The sequence below is a fragment of the Balaenoptera musculus genome, chromosome 11, assembly GCF_009873245.2.
Source record: "Balaenoptera musculus isolate JJ_BM4_2016_0621 chromosome 11, mBalMus1.pri.v3, whole genome shotgun sequence".
NCBI lineage: Eukaryota > Metazoa > Chordata > Mammalia > Artiodactyla > Balaenopteridae > Balaenoptera > Balaenoptera musculus.
This window is the reverse complement of record NC_045795.1, coordinates 49896663-49919891: the sequence shown is the minus strand read 5'-3', so window position 1 is coordinate 49919891 and position 23229 is coordinate 49896663. Positions and strand designations below refer to the sequence as shown.

General features: G+C 37.4%; 1 protein-coding gene across 10 annotated transcripts in view; it reads right to left on the bottom strand.

The window, feature by feature from the left end:
• The window catches only part of RBMS3 (RNA binding motif single stranded interacting protein 3), a 713376-nt gene that overhangs the window by 52598 nt on the left and 637549 nt on the right, over nucleotides 1-23229 (bottom strand). For 7 of the 10 annotated variants that reach the window (XM_036869064.1, XM_036869062.1, XM_036869068.1 and 4 more), the window contains 2 exons: nucleotides 18575-18685; nucleotides 11547-11594 (listed from right to left, as the gene is read on the bottom strand). In XM_036869064.1, coding sequence (XP_036724959.1) covers nucleotides 11547-11594; nucleotides 18575-18685 — 159 coding nt within the window. The remainder of the gene's footprint in view (nucleotides 1-11546; nucleotides 11595-18574; nucleotides 18686-23229) is intronic. The other 3 variants (XM_036869070.1, XM_036869066.1, XM_036869069.1) reach the window with 1 other exon arrangement.

The window sequence follows — 23229 nt, the reverse complement described above, 5'->3', positions numbered from 1 at the left end:
TACTGGGCATATACCCTGAGAAAACCATAATTCAAAAAGAGTCATGTACCAACATGTTCATTGCAGCTCTATTTACAATAGCCAGGACATGGAAGCAACCTAAGTGTCCATCAACAGATGAATGGATAAAGAAGATGTGGCACATATATATACAATGGAATATTACTCAGCCATAGAAAGAAATGAAATTGAGTTATTTGTAGTGAGGTGGATGGACCTAGACTCTGTCATACAGAGTGAAGTAAGTCAGAAAGAGAAAAACAAATACCGTATGCTAACACATATATATGGAATCTAAAAAAAAAAAAAAAAATGGTCATGAAGAACCTAGTGGCAAGATGGGAATAAAGACGCAGACCTACTAGAGAATGGACTTGAGGATACAGGGAGGGGGAAGGGTAAGCTGTGACAAAGTGAGAGAGTGGCAAGGACATATATACACTACCAAACGTAAAATAGATAGCTAGCAGGAAGCAGCCGCATAGCACAGGGAGATCAGCTCGGTGCTTTGTGACCACCTAGAGGGGTGGGATAGGGAGGGTGAGAGGGAAGAGATATGGGGACGTAGGTATATGTATAACTGACTCACTTTGTTACAAAGCAGAAACTAACACACCATTGTAAAGCAATTATACTCCTATAAAGATGTTTAAAAATATATATATATCCCCCCCCCAAAAAAATAGTCTTTATTATTTTTTAATTTTTTTTTTTATTGAAGTATAGTTGATTCAAACAGTGACTTTAGACAACAGAATTGCTCAAAAATTCTATGCCACCTCTATAGAAAGATATGTTTCTTGTAATTCTGCCTTAAATGCCATAGGGTTGAGATATAATGAATGGAAGTGGGGACATTTTTAGAGGTCACCACTGCTACCACTACCACCAATATAATCATCACAATCACCATAATCCTCATCTTCACAGTAATATATTCATGTTTCCCCGGTATATAAATTGTGCATTTTAATACAGTGCTTAATTTTATAAACCCCTCACAAATTCTACTTGGAAACACAAAAGCTCTAATTCCTATGGTAAAAAATAAATGAAAGAAAATTATGTATATTTGAAGACTGTGCTGTTAAAATTAGGTATGTATACATACATAAAATTATGTATATTAAAAGACTAAAATTATGTATATTCAGAGACTGTGCTGTTAAAATTCTAGTAAATTATACAAGCTGCAAAGCAACATGTCTAGAAGTTTAGAAAAAAAATTAAAAGCACTTATGATAATCATTTTATGCATTCTCTTCTAGCTTCTGTTCATATGTATGTTTTAGGACCCAGAATCCTAATGATTATTTACTTTTGTCACCTTTTTTCACCTTCCATTAAGAAGATTATTTTTCATCTTGTTAAAAAAGCTTTATAATTTATTTATTATATTAATTCAGCTAATAATATTATAATAGTTCAGCCAATAGAGAAGATACACATTTAAACCCCTTAATATTTCTTCTATTTTTAGATACTGAGTTTGGAAAGTCTATTTTAAAATACTATTTTGGTTCAGTCCATCTATCATGTAAATGTAAGGTTAGTGACACTTCAAAATTCCTAACACACTTCCCTGAATGTGAGGAAAGGAAGAGGAAAAGAAGGCTCAATAATAATTTAATATCTATTATGAGTCAGGCACTTACTAGGTACTTTATCTGTGTCATCTCAATAAATCCTTCTATTAATACACATATAGAGATGCTAATGCATTATTATCTACACGTAAAGAGAGGAAAAGTTAGCTTCAGAAAATTTAAGTGGCTGTCATTGCTAAATAATTATTAACTAGTTAGACCAGGAATCACATACATACTCTTGACTCTAAAAGCCATTTCCAATTATTATACCATACTTATTCCTATCCAGAGTTGCATGTGTAATGAACAAAAACAGTGCCTGCTGGCAATTTTTTCTGTCAGATCAACGCATAATCATGATCATCTTTCATTTTATCTTTCCACCGAGACTTTAGAGCACACAAACTTCCCTGAGCCCATTAGCATTTGTTTCCTTTATTTTTTACCACAGGAATTAGAGCTTTCGTGCTTCCAAGTGGAATTTGTGAGGGATTTATAAAATTAAGCACTGTATTAAAAAGTACAATGAAAAACACCAGCAAATCAACAAACAGTTGAGGGCAAGAGAGAGAACATGGTATACCAGGAAAGTTTGCAATGTAGTACATCTGATTCCCACTGTCCTGACAACCAAGGCCAAAGGGAAATAGACTAAGTTATGCATTTTACATTGCCAGTTCAAAAGAAGTATATCCGCTCATATGGAGAGAGATACTTGCCGAGGCACTGAACTCAAGGAGCGATTCATCATTTGTTTCTTTATAAAGGATGCTGGGTAAAATAATGGATAATTACATCCACTGTGGCATCTTAAAAAAGCTAGATGTTGCTTAAATGTGTGTGTCATATATCACCTGTCTAAGAAAGAAGAGGTTAAAATGTTAAAATTCACCCTGAGAAAGCATTTCTACAGGGATGTGCAATTATATGGTTCAGGTATTTTGCTATCTGATAAACCAATTTAACATAGAGTCTAGAGAAATGTTAGCGTGTCTGCAAGGCAGTCTCTCTCCAGTGTCAGGGGTCTCAAGCATGCCTTTGGCAAGGGCTGCATCGTAGTCAACTCATGGTTGGATTCTCCGACAGGAACCTCAAGTGCCCACTTTGTGCAGTTGATTTAAAAAGGGAACAATGTGGTGTTAGCGCCAGATGGGCTGATGCCTGCACATGCAGTTAGCTTCCTTTAAAATCTGCTGTTGTCTTGAAAATGCTCTCTTTCTCTGTCACCCTTACGTAGGTACTGCCTTTTACAGATGACTGAAGTACTCAGGACACGTGTGTGGCGGCCGTGGCTGCCCTAAGCCCATTGCTGCCACCCACTGAAGGATTCCACCACGGAGAAGACACTGTGGATGTTGCCTTTCCATTGGATGTGTGCGCCAAGCAGAACACAATGCTCAGAGGACGCAGTCACCCGGCAACACAGTCACTAGCGCCGACAGATCAAGCACAACTTCAGTAGACTCAAACCAACCAGAGCAGCAACAACAGTACCAGCCCAGGTGGAGGAACAAAGATGCAAAATACATTTTTACTACAAATCTACTGAGATGAGGTATCTTTTACCTTTTCCCTAAATTGCTAAAAGTACAGAATTCTAAAGGCTGCCAAGGGGATATTAACAGAATATCTATTGATTTTCCTGGTAGATAATCCTCTGTTGCTGGCACATACAGATACATCCCAGAAAACGAAGATAGGCTGAGCACATGAAAAATATAAATATACTGAAAGTGTTTTCATACTTCGGAACTACAATCAATCATGCTGTGCAAAGTAAAACGCTAAGAAGTGTCTCTCTCAGTCCTCATTTCCATCTCTCCACCTCTGCCTTTCTGACATTTCATCTGCCTTTCATGAAATTAAAAACACACACACCACTGCTAGCTTTAAAGGAAAAGAACTTCATGCTCTTATTATAAGGAATGTCAGGAATAGTATTTAATTTGGAATACTTAGGAAAATGCATTGATGAGAGCAGAGGTGGGCAAACCGTAGCCCACAGGCCAATCTTGGTTGCTGCCTTGTTTTATAAATAAAGTTTTATTGGGATGTGGCCATGCTCATCCATTTACACATGGTCTGTGGCTGCTTTCATCCTGAAAGGCAAGAGTAGTTGTGACATGAGCCAATGTCTGGCAAAGCCTAAAATATTTACTTCTGGACCTTTACAGAAAGAAAAAAACTCGCTGGATTAGAAGGTAAGGCATAGGATTTTGTATCCTCCTATCCCATGCTCCGCTCCCCCTCCACCCCAGAAAAAAGAAACTGGGCTAAGTAACAGTGATGTTTATATATCAGAAAAGACTATTTGCATAAGTTCTCTTTAGTTAACAGTTTCTTGAATAGAGCACTAAAAACTGTGGTCCCACAGGAAAAGTCTTTTAAAACTTCATTTCTGGAATGTAGTGAACAATACAAATGTACCAGCAGGATGACAGTAACAGCATGCACAGGCCTGTGTGTCAAATGCTTGTACAAAGTCCCGCTCTCTGTACTGCTCTTAGGATATCTGTCACATGCTGTGTTTTGTGACAGTTCTTTGTAACTCTGTCCTTTGCTGTTAGAATCTATGTTCTTTGAAGGCAAGGGATGTATCTCTATTTTATACCGTCTAGCCTTGGTTCCTTGTAGCACTCTAGGAGCTCAGTGAATATTAGTCGAATGAATGAATAATAAGTAGAACAAAGTCTCCTTATTGAACTTATTAAAAAGAAAAAAAATCAATTAATTAGTACATTTAAACAAACGCAGTTTGGTAATCAAAGTAGATGCACAGAATCTGAGCAAAGAAATGAAACTGATTTTCATGCATGGCTTGTGGGAGCACATATAACTCTGTGTCAGGTCTTTTACAGTAAATACAACTTAATGGCTAATTGTAGCTAATTGGAGGTACTAATGGACCTAATTTTTAATTAAGAGATGGAGATCATTTGTAATTAGCTCATGGTATCCACGAAAACCAATGTTTAGAGCTTAAAAAATGGTTTGAAGTAGCTTAAACACCCCCCCGTTTGAAAAATGGTTTTGCTCTTCGAAGTAGCTTAAACATCACCCCTCGTCCCTGCCAAATTATGGAAGAGTTTTATAAAGTAATACCCACTCAAGAAGGGTTAGTACAAAGATGGGTTTCAACCAAATCTTTGGTAGAGCATCACCGATTTCCAAATTAGGGAGGCTTTCCAACGCAAACTGGTATTATTGACTAGCAAAACAATGTGGAAAAAACTGCATAAGTTTAACAGTGAATTTTGTCTGAATCAGGGCAAGTACCATGGTGAAGACTTCATTCTTGTCCTAAAGTTGTACTGATGATAAGATTGACTCTTTTCAACCTATTTTAGCCAGTATGTAGAAGGAATATGGCAGAGGATGAAAGTATGTTCAGAAGTTCTATGGGTTGCTGTCAATGTATTTTTGGTCCTTTGTTTCATTTTTTCCAAACACAGATTCAAATTCTGAATTCTAAGGTTTTCAGAAAAGGAGAATGAATTTTGGTTCTACTTCAGTTCGTTCTCTGTCCATGGTGGTCTTTTGCTTGATTTCATCATGATGCCCATCTAGGAAATTAAGTTCAAAGCAACTGAGATAAACATTTGACAACATTTATCTGTAGTTTTCATATGTTTCTCATAAAATCCAACTATGAACAGAAAAAAAAATGATGTTTTACTTTTCATTTTCAAATAGGAGGATCTTCTAAAGAGTTATCATTGTATGGAAAAGAAACACTAAAAAGAGAATAGACTCGTGATTTTGCATGAAAATGTGGAGGGTAGTTCCGGACTTCCTGTTTTCTGTCCTTGAAATGAGCTGGATAAGGTGTAGCAGAGACTTGGAGAGGAGAGAGGAAATAAATCAGAGACCCCCATCTCCCAAACCTCAACCACTTTCTCTGGACATCACCACTCTGGCCTTAGCTCTATCCTTCCTGAATTATTATCATTATTATTTTTTTAATGTATTCACTGTTTAACTATTCACCTTAGACTTTTCCTAAGCAAAGAGATCTTCAGCCATGCATTTGACGAACTTAATTCAAATTCACATTAAAGTAACTCTACAGCTGCTGAAGTCAAAATAAAAGGTTTTGGTTCCTATACTTCTAAAATCACTTCAAGTATCATGGTGATACCCAAATCACACTCTGAAAAATACTCTGATATACTTTCCTGCCTTTAATTAGATGTATATTCCAAACGTTCCAGAAAAAAAACTTGATTCTTAAACATTCTGTGAGGTCAAGTCTTCAGTGTCTTTGTAACATGTTCCAGAAATATGTTCTATCAGTGATCCCCTCTATTGGGGACATTCTTCCTGATGATTAGCCCACATCTTATTAGTGTCAAAAACCAAATCAACAAAACAAAATCTAGATGTACAAAAATACCCCACTGAAATAGCACCTTCTTATGCTCATATTGATGAACTTCCTTAACCTCCGTCACCTTCACCTCAAGTCCACTTTGGCCGTCTGCTCCCATGACCTTGACTTTGCTGAGAAATATTAGTTCATTATCCACATTCTTAAATCTAAGTATTGTACTTCTGACCATTTCGTACACCTTGTTGAGATCTCTAGTCTCTATCTTCCTTGCTTTCTCCTTTTCTCCCACACTCTACTGCCTTCTTTTCTTTTTCTATCCATCCTGGAAACTAGTTTGTCACTCAGTAACTCTCTTGCCAATGTCAGCACACATTGCCCCTTTTCTCACTCCACTCAGTGAAACCTTAGCCCTGGATTAATCCACCTGTCTGCCTTCTTGGCTACTGATCACTACAGTGAAAAATCAAACATCCTCACAGACTGGTATAACAAAAATCCATAGTCTGTAGCTTCCAATGGCCCCCCAGGGCTGCCCCTCAAGCTTCCTGTGTATTGCTAGTTGGCTTTCTTTTTCCAAATCTCTGTTCTCCTTCAGTCCCTTACCATGCCATTCCCACTCACTCTCAGAAGATGGCACTTAATACTTCACACACACACACAAAAAAACAAGTAGTATCATAGAGATGATCATACTAAGCGAAGTAAGTCAGACAGAGAAAGACAAATATCATATGATATCACTTAAATGTGGAATCTAAAATAAGACACAAATGAACGTATCTATGAAACAGAAACAGACTTACAGACATAGAGAACAGACTTGTAGCTGCCAAGGGAGAGGGGGTTGGGGGCAGGGATGGAGTGGGAGGTTGGGATTAGCAGAGGCAAACTATTATATATAGGATGGATAAACAGCAAGGTCCTACTGTATAGCACAGGGAACTATATTCAATATACTGTGATGTTTTATCACAGGATATACATGTATATATACATGAATATATACATGTATATATATATATATGTATAACTGAATCACTATACTGTACAGCAGAAATTAACACAACATTGTAAATCAACTATACTTCAATTAAAAAAATTAAAACAAACAAACAAAAAAAGTATTTATCATGTAGGAAACCCTACATTTGACTTCCTACTCGTATGCTTACAAATTTACATGCAGGCGCACTGTCCTTTCCTCCTGTCCTCCTGCATTCCTAGAGGAGATGTCTGGCTTCCTCAATGACCTTGTTCTATCAGTCATCCCCTGTATGAATTACATCTTCAACCATTAGAACTCTTTCCTGGCTTCTTCCTATCATGACCAAACATTTCCCATCTTAAAAAAAAAATTAGTCAATCGATCAGGTCCCTTCTCCATTCATTTTCTGTTATTATTGTCTCTCCTCTTCAAAGCCAATTTTGTTAGGTCTGACACTTTTTACATCCACTTTGTCATAGGACATTCACTGTCTTGCTCTTCTCCCTAAAACTGCCCTATCAGAGTGGCTAGTGACCTCTGTGTCACGAAATCCAATGGCTTCTTTTCAAAACTCATCTTAATAGACTGGCCTCTCTTGAAACCCTCTCTTGCTTTGGCGTCTTTGGAAACCTCACACTCTTGATTTTCCTTTTATGTCTATAGTTATCTTTTCCAATCTTTACTTTAGGTTCCTTTTTCTGCCCATTCTTTATTTTCAAGGATCGGCCTACTTCTCTTCAGTCGAAGCACATTTTCTGGGTGACATGAGTTAATTCCATGATGATGACTCCAAAATCCATTTCTACCTAAGAGCTGTCTTATGAGCTCCAGAAACAGACATCCAAATATTTATTGATTATCTCTATTTGGATGCCTCACAGACATCTCAAACTCAATGTGTACAACACTGCACTCAAACTCTTTCCTGCCAAATTTGATTCTCTTTCCTCTGGTTCAGAGCTCAGCAAATGATACCTCAGGCCATTGAGTGCTAGGAACTTAAGAGCTACCTTTAACTCTTTCCTCTCCTTCTACTGTGACATCCAGTGAGTTACTAAGTCCTGTGTATTCTACCTCTTTCAAATTTGTCAAATTTGTCAACTCTCCATTCTTATTTGCACACCTTGGGCACATGCCAACTTGATTTTGTGCTTGAACTCCTGAGTCCTGGTCCCCGTTTTCCAGTTCTGTCTCTCTCCAGTGCATTCTCCACCTATATCCAGAGTGATCATGTCACTCTCCAACTTAAACTTTTTAGTTTACATCTATTGCCAGCAGGATGGAGTCCCAGCTACCATAGCTGGTGACATTGCTCCACCTTATTTGTCCAGGATTGTTTTCTCTACTCTCATCTCTCTTTATGCATCCCTGTCCTATTGAACCATCTGTAGTTCCCCGAATTTGCCATATCCTGCTAACCATCAGCTTTGTACATGCTGCCCTGTTAGTCTGAAACTCCCCCCTCCAATTTACTTTTCACTTGGCTAATTCCCACGTGTCCTTATGTCTCCATTCAGAGGTTTCTTCCACTTTCTCTGACTCCTACCGTGGGTCAGTTTTCTCTTTGTGTCCCCAATAGCACCTTGTAACAAGGATGATTAGCATAGCTGTTGCTAATAACATTTGAGCACTTATTTGATGCCAGAACCTGTGCTAAGCAGGCTACATATCTTAACTCATCTATGCTCACAACAACCTTACGAGGTAATTAATATTTCCTCAGATAAATAATCCAAGCTACAGAGAAGTTACATAATTTTCCCAAGGTTCCACAACTAGCGAGTGACACAGTAGATTCTGAACTCAGGCATCTTATTGAAGATTTTACAAACTTGTAATCACTTGTTTGTGCCTAACTTCCTAATTGGACCCTAGGTTCTTAGAAGGAAGTTGTATCCCTGGCACCCAACACAGTGATTGTCACAAAGTGTGCTCCCAATAAATACTATTTGAATAACTAAAAGAACAAGGTGGCATGTGGCTCAAAGAGGAAAGAGTTCTTGCCTAAAATCAGATTTACCCTGACTACCCTGAGATCACCTTCAGTGTCTGCCATTGTGATGTTTTGCCCCAAGAATACCAAATAACTTGCTGTCATCTAATCACCCCATAGAATTTCATTTCCTGTCCCATTCACCTCATGTACATTTCCCACTCTTGTCCAACTGGTAAACTCATATTCATCCTTCCACATCAAGCTCAGAATTCACTTTATTCCTGAGGGTTCCCAATCTTCATCGTAGATTCTAAATTTTAGTTCCTCCATACTTTATACATTTCAACATCATCATCATCAACAACAACAACATTAATTTAGACCATCATATATATTTTTTAACCAATGGTCCATTTTCTATTCATCTTTGTATCTCTAGTACTTCAGTGTTGTGCCCAGCACTCAGAGGGTGGTCAAAAAATGTTTGATATATTGATCGAACAGAATTAGGTTGGGTTTTGTTTCTGTAGATTACCACGGAGATATCTCAAACTCCGATACATCATGGCAGTTTAGTTGGCTCCTACAATGGCCAAGAATCGATTACTATTGGAGTTGTCCAACACTGGCATATTGGGAGACATGAGAAGAGGATATCACAATACTTTATGCCTGTTTCACTTTCCTGATCTGATCAAGGGTTTGGCAAAGGATATGTTATTTTTTCAAATGTTATTCAAGTTGTGCCCACCAGATAAGTCACAAACATTTTAGGAAGGCAAGTCTATTTTCATTTAGAGATGGACTAAAGAGACCAAAGAAGTCTGTGCAAATTTATAACATGTCAAACCACCAACTCAATCTTGTAAGGGGAAAACAACTGTAAAATCTCCCAAAGTGTTATTTTTCCTGTCACTTCTATTTTAGTCCCTTTGTATTCCACTGGGGTCTTAGCACTTATTTTAGTTTAGTGATATCATATTTGAGCTTTCTAAATGTTCTACGTAATTACTGTGTCTTATTCCTCAAGCACACACCAAACTGCTAGATTAAGTTTCTCAAAGCACTGCTTTGATCAAGTCATTTCTCTGCTCAAGGACTCTCAGTGGCGCCTGACTAAGGAATTAGGTGGGAACTCTGAGTCCAGATTTGCCACCAGATGTTCTGCCACCATTGATTTGTGTAGAGCCTGACCCATGACACACATCTAGTAAGTGCTTTTAATGTTTTCATTGCTTTTTCCATTGTGTTCTTGAAAGTGAAATCAGAAAACCTAGTTGAAGGAAAGTTCCATTTTGTGTCTTTCATTATTATCAATATTGGCAAATTATTAAGAATAGATGCCTCTTGTTAAACAAAGATGCCACATGGTAAACAAAGTAAAGGCTACATACGTTAGAGAAAGCATCTTCCCAGGAGTCCCATATCCTAGATAAAACAGGCACATGAAGATATGACAGGTAATACACTTCGGGGAAAGATAAGTGGTATTTTCATTAATGACAACTTATAGAGATTTCCAGGAGGACCAAAGTAACTTCACAGCTGAAAGCTAACTCATTGCTTCTCAACTGAACTTCTAAGAGGAGTATTCAGCCATGAGCATAATTAAACAAGTCCACAAGACATGAGAAAAGGATTACCCTGAAGATGCTGGGTCAAGCAAACCAGGTGGCCCAAGAACACGATGTTCTCTGCTTGAAAACCATCATTCAGTTGCCAGACTCTGCTGCTCTCTGGGCTCTCCCATTCTGTTTCTGGCCTTTGTCTCTTGCTCTCTCTCCAGTGCCCTTTCTTGGTTTAGATTTTATGTCCTCATCATCTGACACATCAAAGGATTAAAGAGTTCAAAGCCCTTCATGCTGCCAGTATTTTATTTAGTTAAAATCAACAAAAATGAAAACTTGTGCCCATTTTCCTCTTTGCAAGAAACCAAAATGCAAAATCAAGACGAAAGCACAAGAAGATCCGTGCTGTTCAAAATTAAAACTCATGTCTTCACATATGTATACTCTGTGACAAACTGCACCACTGGATTTTATGAAACTACTTCAATATTGCTAATTAAAATGCTCGAGACACTAACGAATTCTCAAACCAACCTCTGCCACTTTGTTGTACAAATGGAACATTGGCAGATTTTCTTTCAATATCCAAAACACCATTTTTGGAACAAATTTGAAGTTTTGATTCATTCAACAATTATATCGAGTACCTACTATGTGTCAGACACTACGGTGGGTGCAGAGCAAGCAAAATGGGATGATTTTCTGATTTCAGAGGAATTCCGGTCTCTAAAGCAGTGCTTCTCAAACTACTTTTATTCATCTGTGCCCTCTTTCGATAAACACAAGTATTCTTCTCCAATTTCCCAGAAAGTCTAATGAACGCTTCCAACACTAAGAATTACTGATACACAGAACATAGACTCAATTTTCTGTGTATCCTTCATAGACCAAAAGTCTTTGAGCTTTTACTTTTTATTTCAAAAGCAACACATTTATTTTCCATACACAAAACTGGATTGGAATATTAAATATCCTTTTTTGAACCACATATGCTAAACCCCCACCCCGGAACTGAAATTGAAATGCCTGCTTAGAATCACTGTTTGAGAATCACTGCTTTAAAGAGTTTTGGAGAAAAACCAGGCAAGCTCCCTCTCTCCCATCCAATCAAGTCTTAAAGGAATTAGAATTTTCCTACCTGACACAACAGCTGGTGGAGTATCATAATCCTGTCTTGGGACTGAATCTTTGAATGAAAAGAGCATGAGAAAGAATGCAATGAAGTACAAAAGAAAATAAAATAGAATTTTAGCTCTAAAACTTGGAAGTGCCCACTGTATGTCACATGGTACCTAAGGCTCCTGCCTTCAAGCACTCAAGGAGGCACTATGACCCCTTGACAGTTGACAGTTGACACAACGGTCCCCACAACCACCACTCTGGACGTGTCGTTAGGCCCCGTGTGACCCGCAAGGACAGCATCATCTGTCCCAGAGTATTGTCATCTTCCTCATCTTTCATAACTTTGGTCCCTCCCTTGGGTCATCAACTTGCAATATGTACCCTCTTTGGCTGACACAAAAGTTCTACAAAGTGGCCCGTCAGGAAGGGGACCAAAGTGCAATATGAAACCCCAGTCCTGGAGAACAAAAGAAATAACTACAATTTCAAAAGAGATAAATGAAAAATTTGCACATTCCCAAATTCTATGGAGGCTGACATGTTTTGAAGCTAGAATTTTGTTATTGACCACTCATCTCGGGCTCTGTCCCCAGTGGTCGAGGCCAAGGAGCTTCGTGTGCTGGTATCGTGAGGACACAGATCAATAGAACAGAATCTATTCAACAGATGGCTGCTGTCTTTTTCCAAAGTGTCATAAAATCGGAGGTGGCAAATTGTAGATCGAGGTTAATTAAACAACATGACATCCATTTCAAAAGTTGGGGTGATGTGGGACCAAATATAACTGCTTTTTTAAAGATGAAAAAGAGGCTTTGGCTTAATATCATTTCTTTAGCCAGGGATCTAAAAAAGGAAAGTGGGACATGGACCGACTTCTAAAAATGGGAAGTTCTAATCGAGTTCCAGCTCCCCTTGGAGGGGTAAACTGTGTAAAAGGGACCGGGTATTGCTCATATTCAAATAAACTGCCCAAACATGGTTAAAAGGATGCTTTTGCATGACCCTCATTCCATTCGTATGATCATTATTCCATTTTAAAAACTAAAACCTCAAACTTCACTCTTCCACCTACTTGGTAACTTAATTTGGACTATCACAAATTTCTCCATTTCATCTCCTTGCCACAAAAGGACAATGTTGATCACTCTCCCATGAGTGAATGGTGTGTGAAAAGATAGATTAGAACTTGAACAATGCAAGGCCAGCCAAGCAAGCATTGATCAAAGATTCAAATGCAAGTAAACCTTAGGCATAAGTTATTCTGTTTCTCACAACCGGTATGTGCACTAGTGACTTGATTATAATCCCCAAATCTAGAATATATAAAATCATTTTCAAGGGGTCTCCAAATATTTCATTAATACTGGTAGTAATTCTGATTATCTTTTAAAAAACTAAGCACACATTATTACTACAAACAAACAAGACCGTGACACTAGTCATTTTCCAAGAATATATTTATAACATTTTAAAATTTATAAAAAAATCATGCTCATTGTTGAATTCTTGGAGAATGTAGAAAAGTACCATGATTAAAATAGAAATTATCCCTAATCCCATCATCTAGAAACCATCACATTTGTTTGTACTTGTTACAGCCTTATTTCATAAATATTTTTTCATAGTTGATACGATACTCCACACATGCAAATTTACATCCTGCTCTTTTGATTTAACATGATAGTTAATCCCTTCCTAATTATTTTATACACTTATAACTTCATGCTGCATTACATTCTAGTTTATGGATGGATTATGATTTATTTAATCTTCCTTATTAGACATTATAAAGAATACTGGGCTGAATATTTTTAAGATATATTTTCTGTTATTCTAGAATATTTCCAGAGAATAGGTCTTCAAAACTATAACTATTTGGTCGGGGAATAGAGCTATTTTTTAAATGTCTTGCAGGTCCACCCTGCTATCCAGTTGACACTTTCACAAATTTGGATTCCTACCATCACACTATCCATGCTTGAGAATGTATATCTCCCCACACCTTCATCAGCAATGTGTATTATTTTAATAACTTTATTTAATGGGTTATATGTGTGTGTCTGTGTGTGTATTAGATTAATTTACTGTTAAGTTGATCATTTTTCATATGTTTTTTGGCTTTCTATTTCCTCCTTTATCAACTATCTGTTCATGTTCTTTGGCATTTTATACATTGGGACTTTTGTATTTTTTGCTAATTTATTGGAATTCAGAATCTATTTTTTAAACAGCAAAAGCTTACTATTTGCAAATAAACTTTCATAATACTAGACTTTCACTTAATGCCTACTTGTTTATTGTTTATATTGTAAGACTAACTTCAAAAATTCACTTATCTTACAACAAGACTAAATAAATTTAAAAAAACTATTCCCTTTCATCTATATTTTGTTTCTTGTATTTAACCATTTTTAATTGATTGATACTTTTTCCTGAAAAAACATTTCAGGAGATGTACTCATGACCACTTATGAATTTATGATACTGTTTCCTAATCATGAGTCCATTTAACATCATGTATTGGTTTTTATCACTCTGCCTTAATACTTATATTCCTGGATAATAGCTGAAAATAGACAATCTCTAAGCAAAATGAATAATTCAGGATTTTCACCTGATACCATCAGAATTTCAAAGCAATACAGGAGGGATGGTGCTACTGAAAACTGTGAGAGAACTATGTTGAACAAGTCAAGAACAATTACAAGATTATCTCTGTGAGCGGCTATGGTTACACCACCAGAATCCAATGATGTCACAAATCACCAGTGGTCTGGAGACACAAACAGAACTGCAGATAAGGAGCCTGCAGAACAAAAACTTTTTATTTCTTTCAACAGAATCTGGTGACATTGTAAGCCACTGGTGACCACCAACTGAACAAATGAAAAGGAGATAAGAAACTTGTAAAACCAGATTGTCATGCAGTTTGGAGGTTCTCATAACACAGTAAAATCCCCAGTGGTTTCTGCTAAAGCTTACAATAGACTGATAAGAAATTATGCATAATAGGGCTTTGGTCCTTGAGGGAATCCTGTGACAAAAAATAAACAAAAGCAGAAAAGCTAGAAACTTCTTCAAGGTCAGCAGAGCCCTGGAATAAAACCGTTATACTGCTTGCATAAAATTCATTTCTTTTAAGCCCTGCAGATTCTGTCCAGCTTAAAAATAGGTAAAGAATTGAACGATAAACATTTGAGGTGGCAAAGAATGGTTAATTAACCTACAAGGCATCCCTTTCAAAATGTGGGGTCATGGGGGACCAAATACATCTAATTTTATGAAGATGAAAAAGAGGCTTTGGCTCTGTACACTTCCTTTACTCAGGGATCTTAGAAAAGAAAGCGGGACATAGCGTATGACCTAAGGCACCCCTTCTGAAGATGGAAAATTCTAATCTAGCTCCAGGACCCATTAGCCCTGAACCCTGCTTACTTTGGTTATTCCCTGGATCTCTCTGCTCTGCCCTTGGAAACTATTTCTGGACTTGAGGTTCCTGTCTTAATCTTGACTTGTTCACACCTTGTTTTGCAGAATTTCAGTGAGCTCAGATGTCTGAAAGCCTCTGGAAAATTATAGTAGGAGAGAGACATGGTCTGAGAGTTTTAGACTGGCTGTGGCAATATGGCGGGGAACAGACTGGAGTAAATTGAGGTGGGAAACAGGAAGAACAGTTAGGGGACTATTACAGTTAATCAAATGAGGCCCAGGGAAGAGACTCTAGAATATGAAGGAAGGGATGTATTTGCCAGATGTCTATGGGACTTGAATAGTAACTGTATGTGGTGGGAATTGAGAAGGAAAGGGTCTACACTGGGTCCTAAGTGTAGTGTTGGACTCCCCGGGTGAGTGGTCATGGGGTCAGCTTGAGAGGGAACAGGAGCAGGACCCTATAAGAGGAAGGGTCAGTGGGGAGAAAGCTTGGGAAGCTCATGAGATTAGTTTGGGTCGTGTTGACTTCGAGATGTCAGAGGGAGAGTCAACGTGGAAATATTTAGCAAGTGGTTGGACAAATGACTAAAATTCTAAAATGGTCTAAAATTCTAAGACAAGGTTGGCCCTGAGGACTCAGATATAAGAGTCTTCGGCATAGAAGGCAGAGTTCAAAACCATCGAAGTGGAGGAGCTTGTTAAGGAAATCATGTATGAATGAGAAGTACGTTTAAAAACTTATTTAGCAGCCTAAGAAAGAAAAGAAGCAATGGCCAGAGAGATCAGAGGAGGACCAGGAAAACCTTGGGCAGGAGTCACAAACTGACAGCTCTTAGGAAAATTGGGTCCAATATTCAAACATAGGGAGATTTCCCATTAAAATCCAAGTAGCTTATCTTGAAAAACTGGAAGGTTTCCATATCTCATGCCATTAACACTCACAACACCCCTGGGATATAAACATTACTTTTCCCACTTTGCAAAAGAGGAAATAAAAGTTCAGAGAGGTCAAGTAACCTGCCTAAACATGCACAGCTAATAAGGGAGCAGAACCAGGCTTTAAACTCAAATTCAACACCCACTGTTCTTTCCATGATACCAGGCCACCTTCCCAGCAATGGATAAAGTGTGTTGAAAAGATCTAATAAGGTGGTGAAATCTGATTAAAAGAATCAAAAGAATCAATAAGAGCCACTCCAAATGCCAATCAAAAATTCAGATAAAATGAATCTATGATATTATATCAAAGTGTAAGAGTGACAGTTTAAGAAAAAAGTATAACTTCCTGCTGGACACTCAACATTGTCAGTGATATTTTGTTGAATAAATCTACAAATTAATACTGTTTTCTCTCTGCCTTTTCAGAACCTTATGAAACTTTAAACCTTTGCAAAACATCAATTTACATAAAGCTTATAATGTTTTTAAGCATTAGTACAAATGTGAAGGAGGAAAATAATTTTTAAAAAAGCTAGAAGAAATTTGATGTTAAATATAAGCCACATGCTTAAAACTTTTGCTTTCTGAGAAAGAAAAGGGGATATATCATTATTGAATAATTTGGCTATTACCAGCTGGGCAAAATTTGTGGTCTTGTATAAATGTATCCTTTTTGAAAATGCTCAAACACTAGTCATAATAGACATTATTGAATCAATAAGTATTTCTTATTGATACTGTTCTATATAATTGAGCTTATTTTTCAATTTCTTAAAGGATTCAGTCATATTCTCAATTAACTTAGGTCATATTTTTCCTAGTTTCCTCCAAATTTGAATTCCAGTAAGTCAGCTGGCTTTGCTTTTGATTCAAATGAGTAGAATTTATAAAGTGTTTCTTTTTATGCTTTGCCTTAGAACTCCCTCCTTTATCAGATTACAAATTGTCATTCAATACAGTAAAAGTGCATTACTTCATTTATTCATAATTTGTGATCATTTAAGTAGGGGAAAGCAGATATAAAGGGAAATCAGTAGTGGGACATGAGAAACTTCAAGCCTTCCAATATTGTCCTGGGATCTGCTTTATTAATAAATGAGAAAAGTGACTACAGGTAATCTTCACACATTGCTAAAAGCTATAGAAATAGTATCTTCAAATTCTAATGAAAATTAGCTGTACCACACTGTAAAATTAAACATAGTCTTACACATGACTTTTAAAAGTCTAGTTCAGAGACCTAAAGAATCATTTGATCTAGTCTAAGCTTTCAGACACATAGGTATCACCAACTGCTTTTTATAGGTTCAGCAACTGAGGCCTTCTAGCTGGGTACTTTGTTTATGTTCATAAAACTAACTTTCTTTATTGAAACAATGGGACTCTTTCCATTAGGTATATAGACTTTCCTCCTATTTAGAGCAGATTACTGAGACCTCAGTGAACATGTCAGAAACTTCTTAAATCCTCAAAAGCCTGTGAGTCAACACATCTATGTAGCAAGCAAACCATTGCTTTAAGGTAAAATCTCCAATATACAGCTAATGTACCTAGTGTACTTAGATGTTTGGAGATGTTGCCAGCATAACTGAGAAGAATCACAGTAGTGGTGACTATGAGACATATAGGCATAAAGTCATAGAGGCATATGGTTGAAGGGGTCCCATAGATCTCCATGTTCATTACTTCAACTGGTTGGAGAGGGGCATTGAGACCAGGAGATGTTATCTTCCTAAGGACAGACAGAAGCAATAGGGCTCCATCAGGCTTTCTATAGTATCAAAGCTGTCTCACTCAGAAGAAGATACATGTTTTCCTCTCTCCATCTTTAAAAATGACAAAATTATCTACATTAACATTTATGAAAAATAAAAACTGTTACATGGGATATTGGTTTTGACATTTTTCATTGTTCTCTATAATTAATAAAGTTGCAGTATTCCATGTTGTATTAGACATTTGCCCTCCTGACCATTTGGGGAACTGTCTTTGAAAAGATTTTTTAAAAAACAAAGGTTTGCCAATGATTTCAACTGCCTTGTTGATATAAAAGCAAGGCTGCAATGGGCATTTCTGAATATACTTTTGTGCCCTAAGGAAAAATAATGGCTAATCAAAAACATCCCTACCTATAAAAAAAATCAGGTACATTAGATTCCTTTCCTTTTTTGAACATCATCTATGTTGACATATTCAAAAGAAAGATTAGAATAAGTTGATTATGTGAGGTTCTCAATTACTTTTTGTTGCTTTAAACATTGAAAGTAAATAAAAAGCCCTGAATATTAGTCATAATCAAGGTTGGACCCCTGTCTTGTGAATAACCTGGGGATGCTGTGAGCTGAAGTGGTAAATATCTGGGAAAGAAAAACTAGGCTCAAGTGTATTAATTTACAAGGTCTAAAATAGACACACCTGGTGCATTGCATCATAGGAACCAGAAGTAACACAAATTTAAATGCAATGCGGTAGAACCTTCAGCCTTGTCAATGCGAGTAAATGTGCCCTGGAACTGTGCATGCAGAGGGCAGTTTATTCACAGTGGGACCTAAAAGGCATGTTAGTCAGTGGTGCAGAACCAGTTCTGCTGATGATGCCAGTAAGAACAGCGAGTATTGCACCTTACATTGATGAAGTCCAAGAAAATAAAAGGAAACAAACTCTTCAACTCACCGTTCCTGTTGTGCCCAACGAAAGGTGATTCATCTGTTGTGTCAGGGGGCCCATCATGTTTGCTGGCTGCATTGACATAGGATGGTCCATTGTTGGCGTAATCACAGCACCCTATAAGCACACACAACGTCCATCTGAAAACATGTTCCACAATAAAGGAAACTTAAAAAAAATAAACACAGTAAACTGTGTCAACATCATACGTGCTTACTTCTCACTAAAAAGGCTAACGAGCCATGTGTGATTTTTACATCCATTCATGTCATTTTGTGCCTGTCTAAATATGTACATTAGCGACTTTTATCTCTGGTGTGATTTATCTGTCGTTGTCATTTATACTTCCAATATTCAATGTAGAATGTATTCTAAGACATCAGATATATCCTCTCTCACTGTTCTACATACAAACTTCTCTGACTGAAAAATATAAATACTATGGAAATTCTCTAATTGTTCTTGATATTGAGTAAAACTTCTGTTTTTGTCATTTACCCAGGATTTATACAGATAATTCTTGATCACCTCAATACAACCTTCCCCCAGGGGGATAATGCTGGTCCAGATGGGTTTCTTGACGGGATACCTTTAAAGGACATATTAAAATCTAACACAAATGTTATAAAAATCAAAGCTACTATTTCCCATATTTTTTCCTCCTAATCTTTTGACCTACCTTCTTTCTACCTGTGCTTTTGACACAAGCCTAGAGGATACTGAACTCTGCTAATTGCTGGTCAAATGAAACAGCACTGACATTTTTTTAAATGCAAAAATATCAAGTGTTTCATCATGGAAAGGCCTACTTCTAGAATATGCTTTTTGATTTATCATAACTGTTGGAAATGCAAGAAATAATAGACATAAAAAAAAAAATTCTGGGGCTTCCCTGGTGGCGCAGTGGTTGAGAATCTGCCTGCCAATGCAGGGGACACGGGTTCGAGCCCTGGTCTGGGAAGATCCCACATGCCGCGGAGCAACTGGGCCCGTGAGCCACAGCTACTGAGCCTGCGCGTCTGGAGCCTGTGCTCCGCAACAAGAGAGGCCGCGATAGTGAGAGGCCCGCGCACCGTGATGAAGAGTGGCCCCCACTTGCCACAACTGGAGAAAGCCCTCGCACAGAAATGAAGACCCAACACAGCTAAAATAAATAAATAAATTAATTAAAAAAAAAAAAAATTCTGTCCATATACAAAGTGTCACATGGCCCATGAAGCCTGGAACCAGGCCATACTACCCTTCCCTTCCTTTTCCTTTCCACTATCTTACTATTCCACCTTAATTGACTAACTTAGAGAATTGAAAGATCTTTTTTTTTTTTTTTTTAATTGAAAAGCTAGGGTTGGATGGAATCTTTGAGACTGTATAATTCCAATGTTTTATTTTAAAGATAGTAATAAAGGCAGAAGCTCATTTAAATACCCAGTGGTAGAAAAATGATTATGAATCTGAATGCTATTTTTTTCTGTAAACATTATTTTTCTATGTGACTTTTTTTCATATAAATAAACATTTTGAAGAAAAAAAAATAAGTCAGATTCATGTGGATGGAAGGATCTCAGCACCCAAACTAATTACCCACAAGCAAATATGTCCTAAAATGCCTTAGCTCAGGATAATGTTTCTCGTGCTATTATCCAAATCCAGCTCCCTGACTGTACCTGTTAAAAGATCAGGCTGTCACTCAGCCTTCCTTGTGGGCTCTTCCTCATCAATATGGAAGGAAAATAGAAACTGAACCATATATTTGTAAATGACTGATATACAGAGCTAGCTTTGTTCTCAAAGACATTTGGACTTTTGAGCTACAATCAATCAAAACATGTATGTTATTTTATAATCTGTAACTTGTAAATAGACATAGTTGTGCATTTGCATTGCTTGAATTTTTTGATGCTTCCATAAACTGTCATTCATCAGAATGCTTCTGAATGAGAGACATGATAAGCTTTTACTTAATTATAATTCAGAGACACAACACTTTTTCTTCCTGCTGCCTGAATTTAACAAAAGCATCTTTCCTTTTTCCTTAAAAAAAAAAAATTACTAGCCTTTATTTTAGGTATTTGTCATATCAAACTAGCAGTAAATACTTTGAGAATAACTGAGACGTTTCTTAAATCACTTAGGGATAAACTACAGAATAATCTCAGAGTTAAGACAGAAGTTCTGAAGCATTTTTTTTTTAGCCAAAATGTGGCACTTTCACAACATTCTAATCCTTAGCAGGTGCAACACTTCAATACTCTTCTTGAACTTGAGATTTAGGCTATCTTCTTAGAATATTTGCCCCTAGAGGTTCTGACACACAGCTAACTTGTGACAGTCTCGGAAACCCCACAATTCTAATCGGATTGCCCTAGTCACATAAAGAATTGTTCATCATATATCAGAGATAAAGACCAAATTGTGTTTGGCCAGGATACTTTCTTCGCAATGCCCTAGGGGTGACCTCACTCCCCAGCAGTATGATAGGTAGTCTTAAGTCTTTTTTGGGGGTGGCAATATGTAAATGAGATAAGGTGAGCCTGTGACAGACAGACAAATCAAAATCTATGCATGATAAGTATAGAAGGATTGAATGCCTGCATTTGGAATTAATTTCGGAAGGATCATCTGGTCTCTTTAGAGAATCTTTTCATGGAAAGTGCTTGGGGACTCATTTGATTACAGATGCCACAGAGTGAGCGCTGCTTCTGTGTATAAACCAGAAACCTGACAATCAAAGGGAAGAGTGTGTGTGTGTGTGTGTGTGTGTGTGTGTGTGTGATTGTGTGGTGGGGGGAGGGATGTGTCATCATTTAGCATTGGAAATAGCAGCGCTAGGCACGGAGTGGAAGACAATGTAAGAGAAACATTCCTAATCAGGCCAGCTATTGCAAATGAAATGAACAACGAAATAAGGCTTCTTGGGGGAGGACACATCAGGACATACATTCTTATTCAAATTTAGTAAAAATGTTCAAGAAACACAGGATTCCCACAAATGATTGAGATCATACATTTCTTAAGAATCTCAAGGGATGGAAGAAACTTACAAGCAGTGAGTAAGTTGGAAATAGCAGACAGGAACCCCTTGGGGAAACACATTGTCTTGATGGCACTTTACCAGGGACAGACAACTTCAGGAGTTTGAAGTGCTGGTTATCTATAACCGAGACTGGGCTTTGCCAGTCACTGTGTTCATCAATTGCAGTTCAGCCACAGAACCTCTTTTGTATTGTGTAAGACATGAAACAGTGTGGGGGAGAGGAAAAAGAAAGAAAAAGTAACAAAAAAGGAAGAGAAAAATCTATGGTTGTTAAGGCAAAATTATAATCGTGCCTCATTGAATACACTGTCAAAGCCCTTCCTATCCGATGCATTTAAGCCATAGACTGAAAAGTGTTTTGTGACAGATGTTGCCAACACATAGAGGATAATTTCATTTACTCAAAAGGTATAGAATGTGCTGTCTGACGGAGTTCGCTTGGCAAATGGCAAAGCAAGAGGAAACAGATTTTTCATTTTAGCATCTCCGGATATCTGGGTTTGCTCAATGTTTAAGCTGCAAAGAAAAATACTGTAACATGCTGTAATTCCGCTAAAAAGCACAATGACCAGGCAGCTGATGGGACTGTCTGGTCTGTTTTAGCCACGGCCTCTGCAAAACAAAGCTGTTCACACTCAAGAGTCATAGGGTGGAGCCGTTTGCCCTAATTCTGAAATAAACAATTTCAACAGGATTTTGGATAAAGTTTCCAAAGATCATTGATGTGGAATAAATATATCTGACCTAAGGCCACAAAAGCATCTGTGTTGTTAACCTCCTGCCAATATTTGAAAGAAATGTTAAGTCTAGGAGAGTTCATTGATATTTTAATTTTCTAACAGAAATACAGGGTCATTGACAAATTGAGGAAAACACCAGCAAGGCTCTCTCCCATCAAGAACACACATAGATGGTTTAAAACCTACATTAATGCCATGATATGGACCACAATGAGAATTACCTGTATGAATGTTCCTGTGAATGTCAATATTCTAGGCCAGTGCCACTCCAAATATGATCAAGAATTTAAATTAGACTCTCTGGGCTTCGGGCATTGGAATCTGTGTTTTAATAAACTCTCCAAATGATTCTGATGCCCCCTAAATTTGAGACATGTGCTCTGTCTATAAACGGCTATTGTATAAGTCAGTGTTACAAATACTTGGTCTTACTTTATTTATACTGTTTCTCAATTATTTGTTTTAAACCAATCTTGTGATAGGGTATGAGCCTTTGTGTAATAATTATATTACATTTTGTTTAAAAAGGCAAAGAGGTCAAGCCTGCATTTTTGATGAGCTGAAATGGGGTGATTATCTGAGTAATTCAGGCCTCAGTCTGATGATCTGACATGTTTCTTTTTGATCAGTGTGCTTGTGTTGGAGCACATTTAAAATTCCTTCCTGTTTGGAATCTAAGGGAGCCTTGAATCTGAAATCACAGAAATGTAAAAGTATTAATAAAAGGTAGGAAAATTATAACGTAAGTGAAAAAAAGGAAAAGAAATATCACCCTCTTTTTCCCTCTTGTCCAATCTAGATGCCTCAGGTCAAAATGTTTGCAGCCCAAACTGGTATATACAGGATGGATAAACAACAAGGTCCTGCTGTATAGCACAGGGAACTGT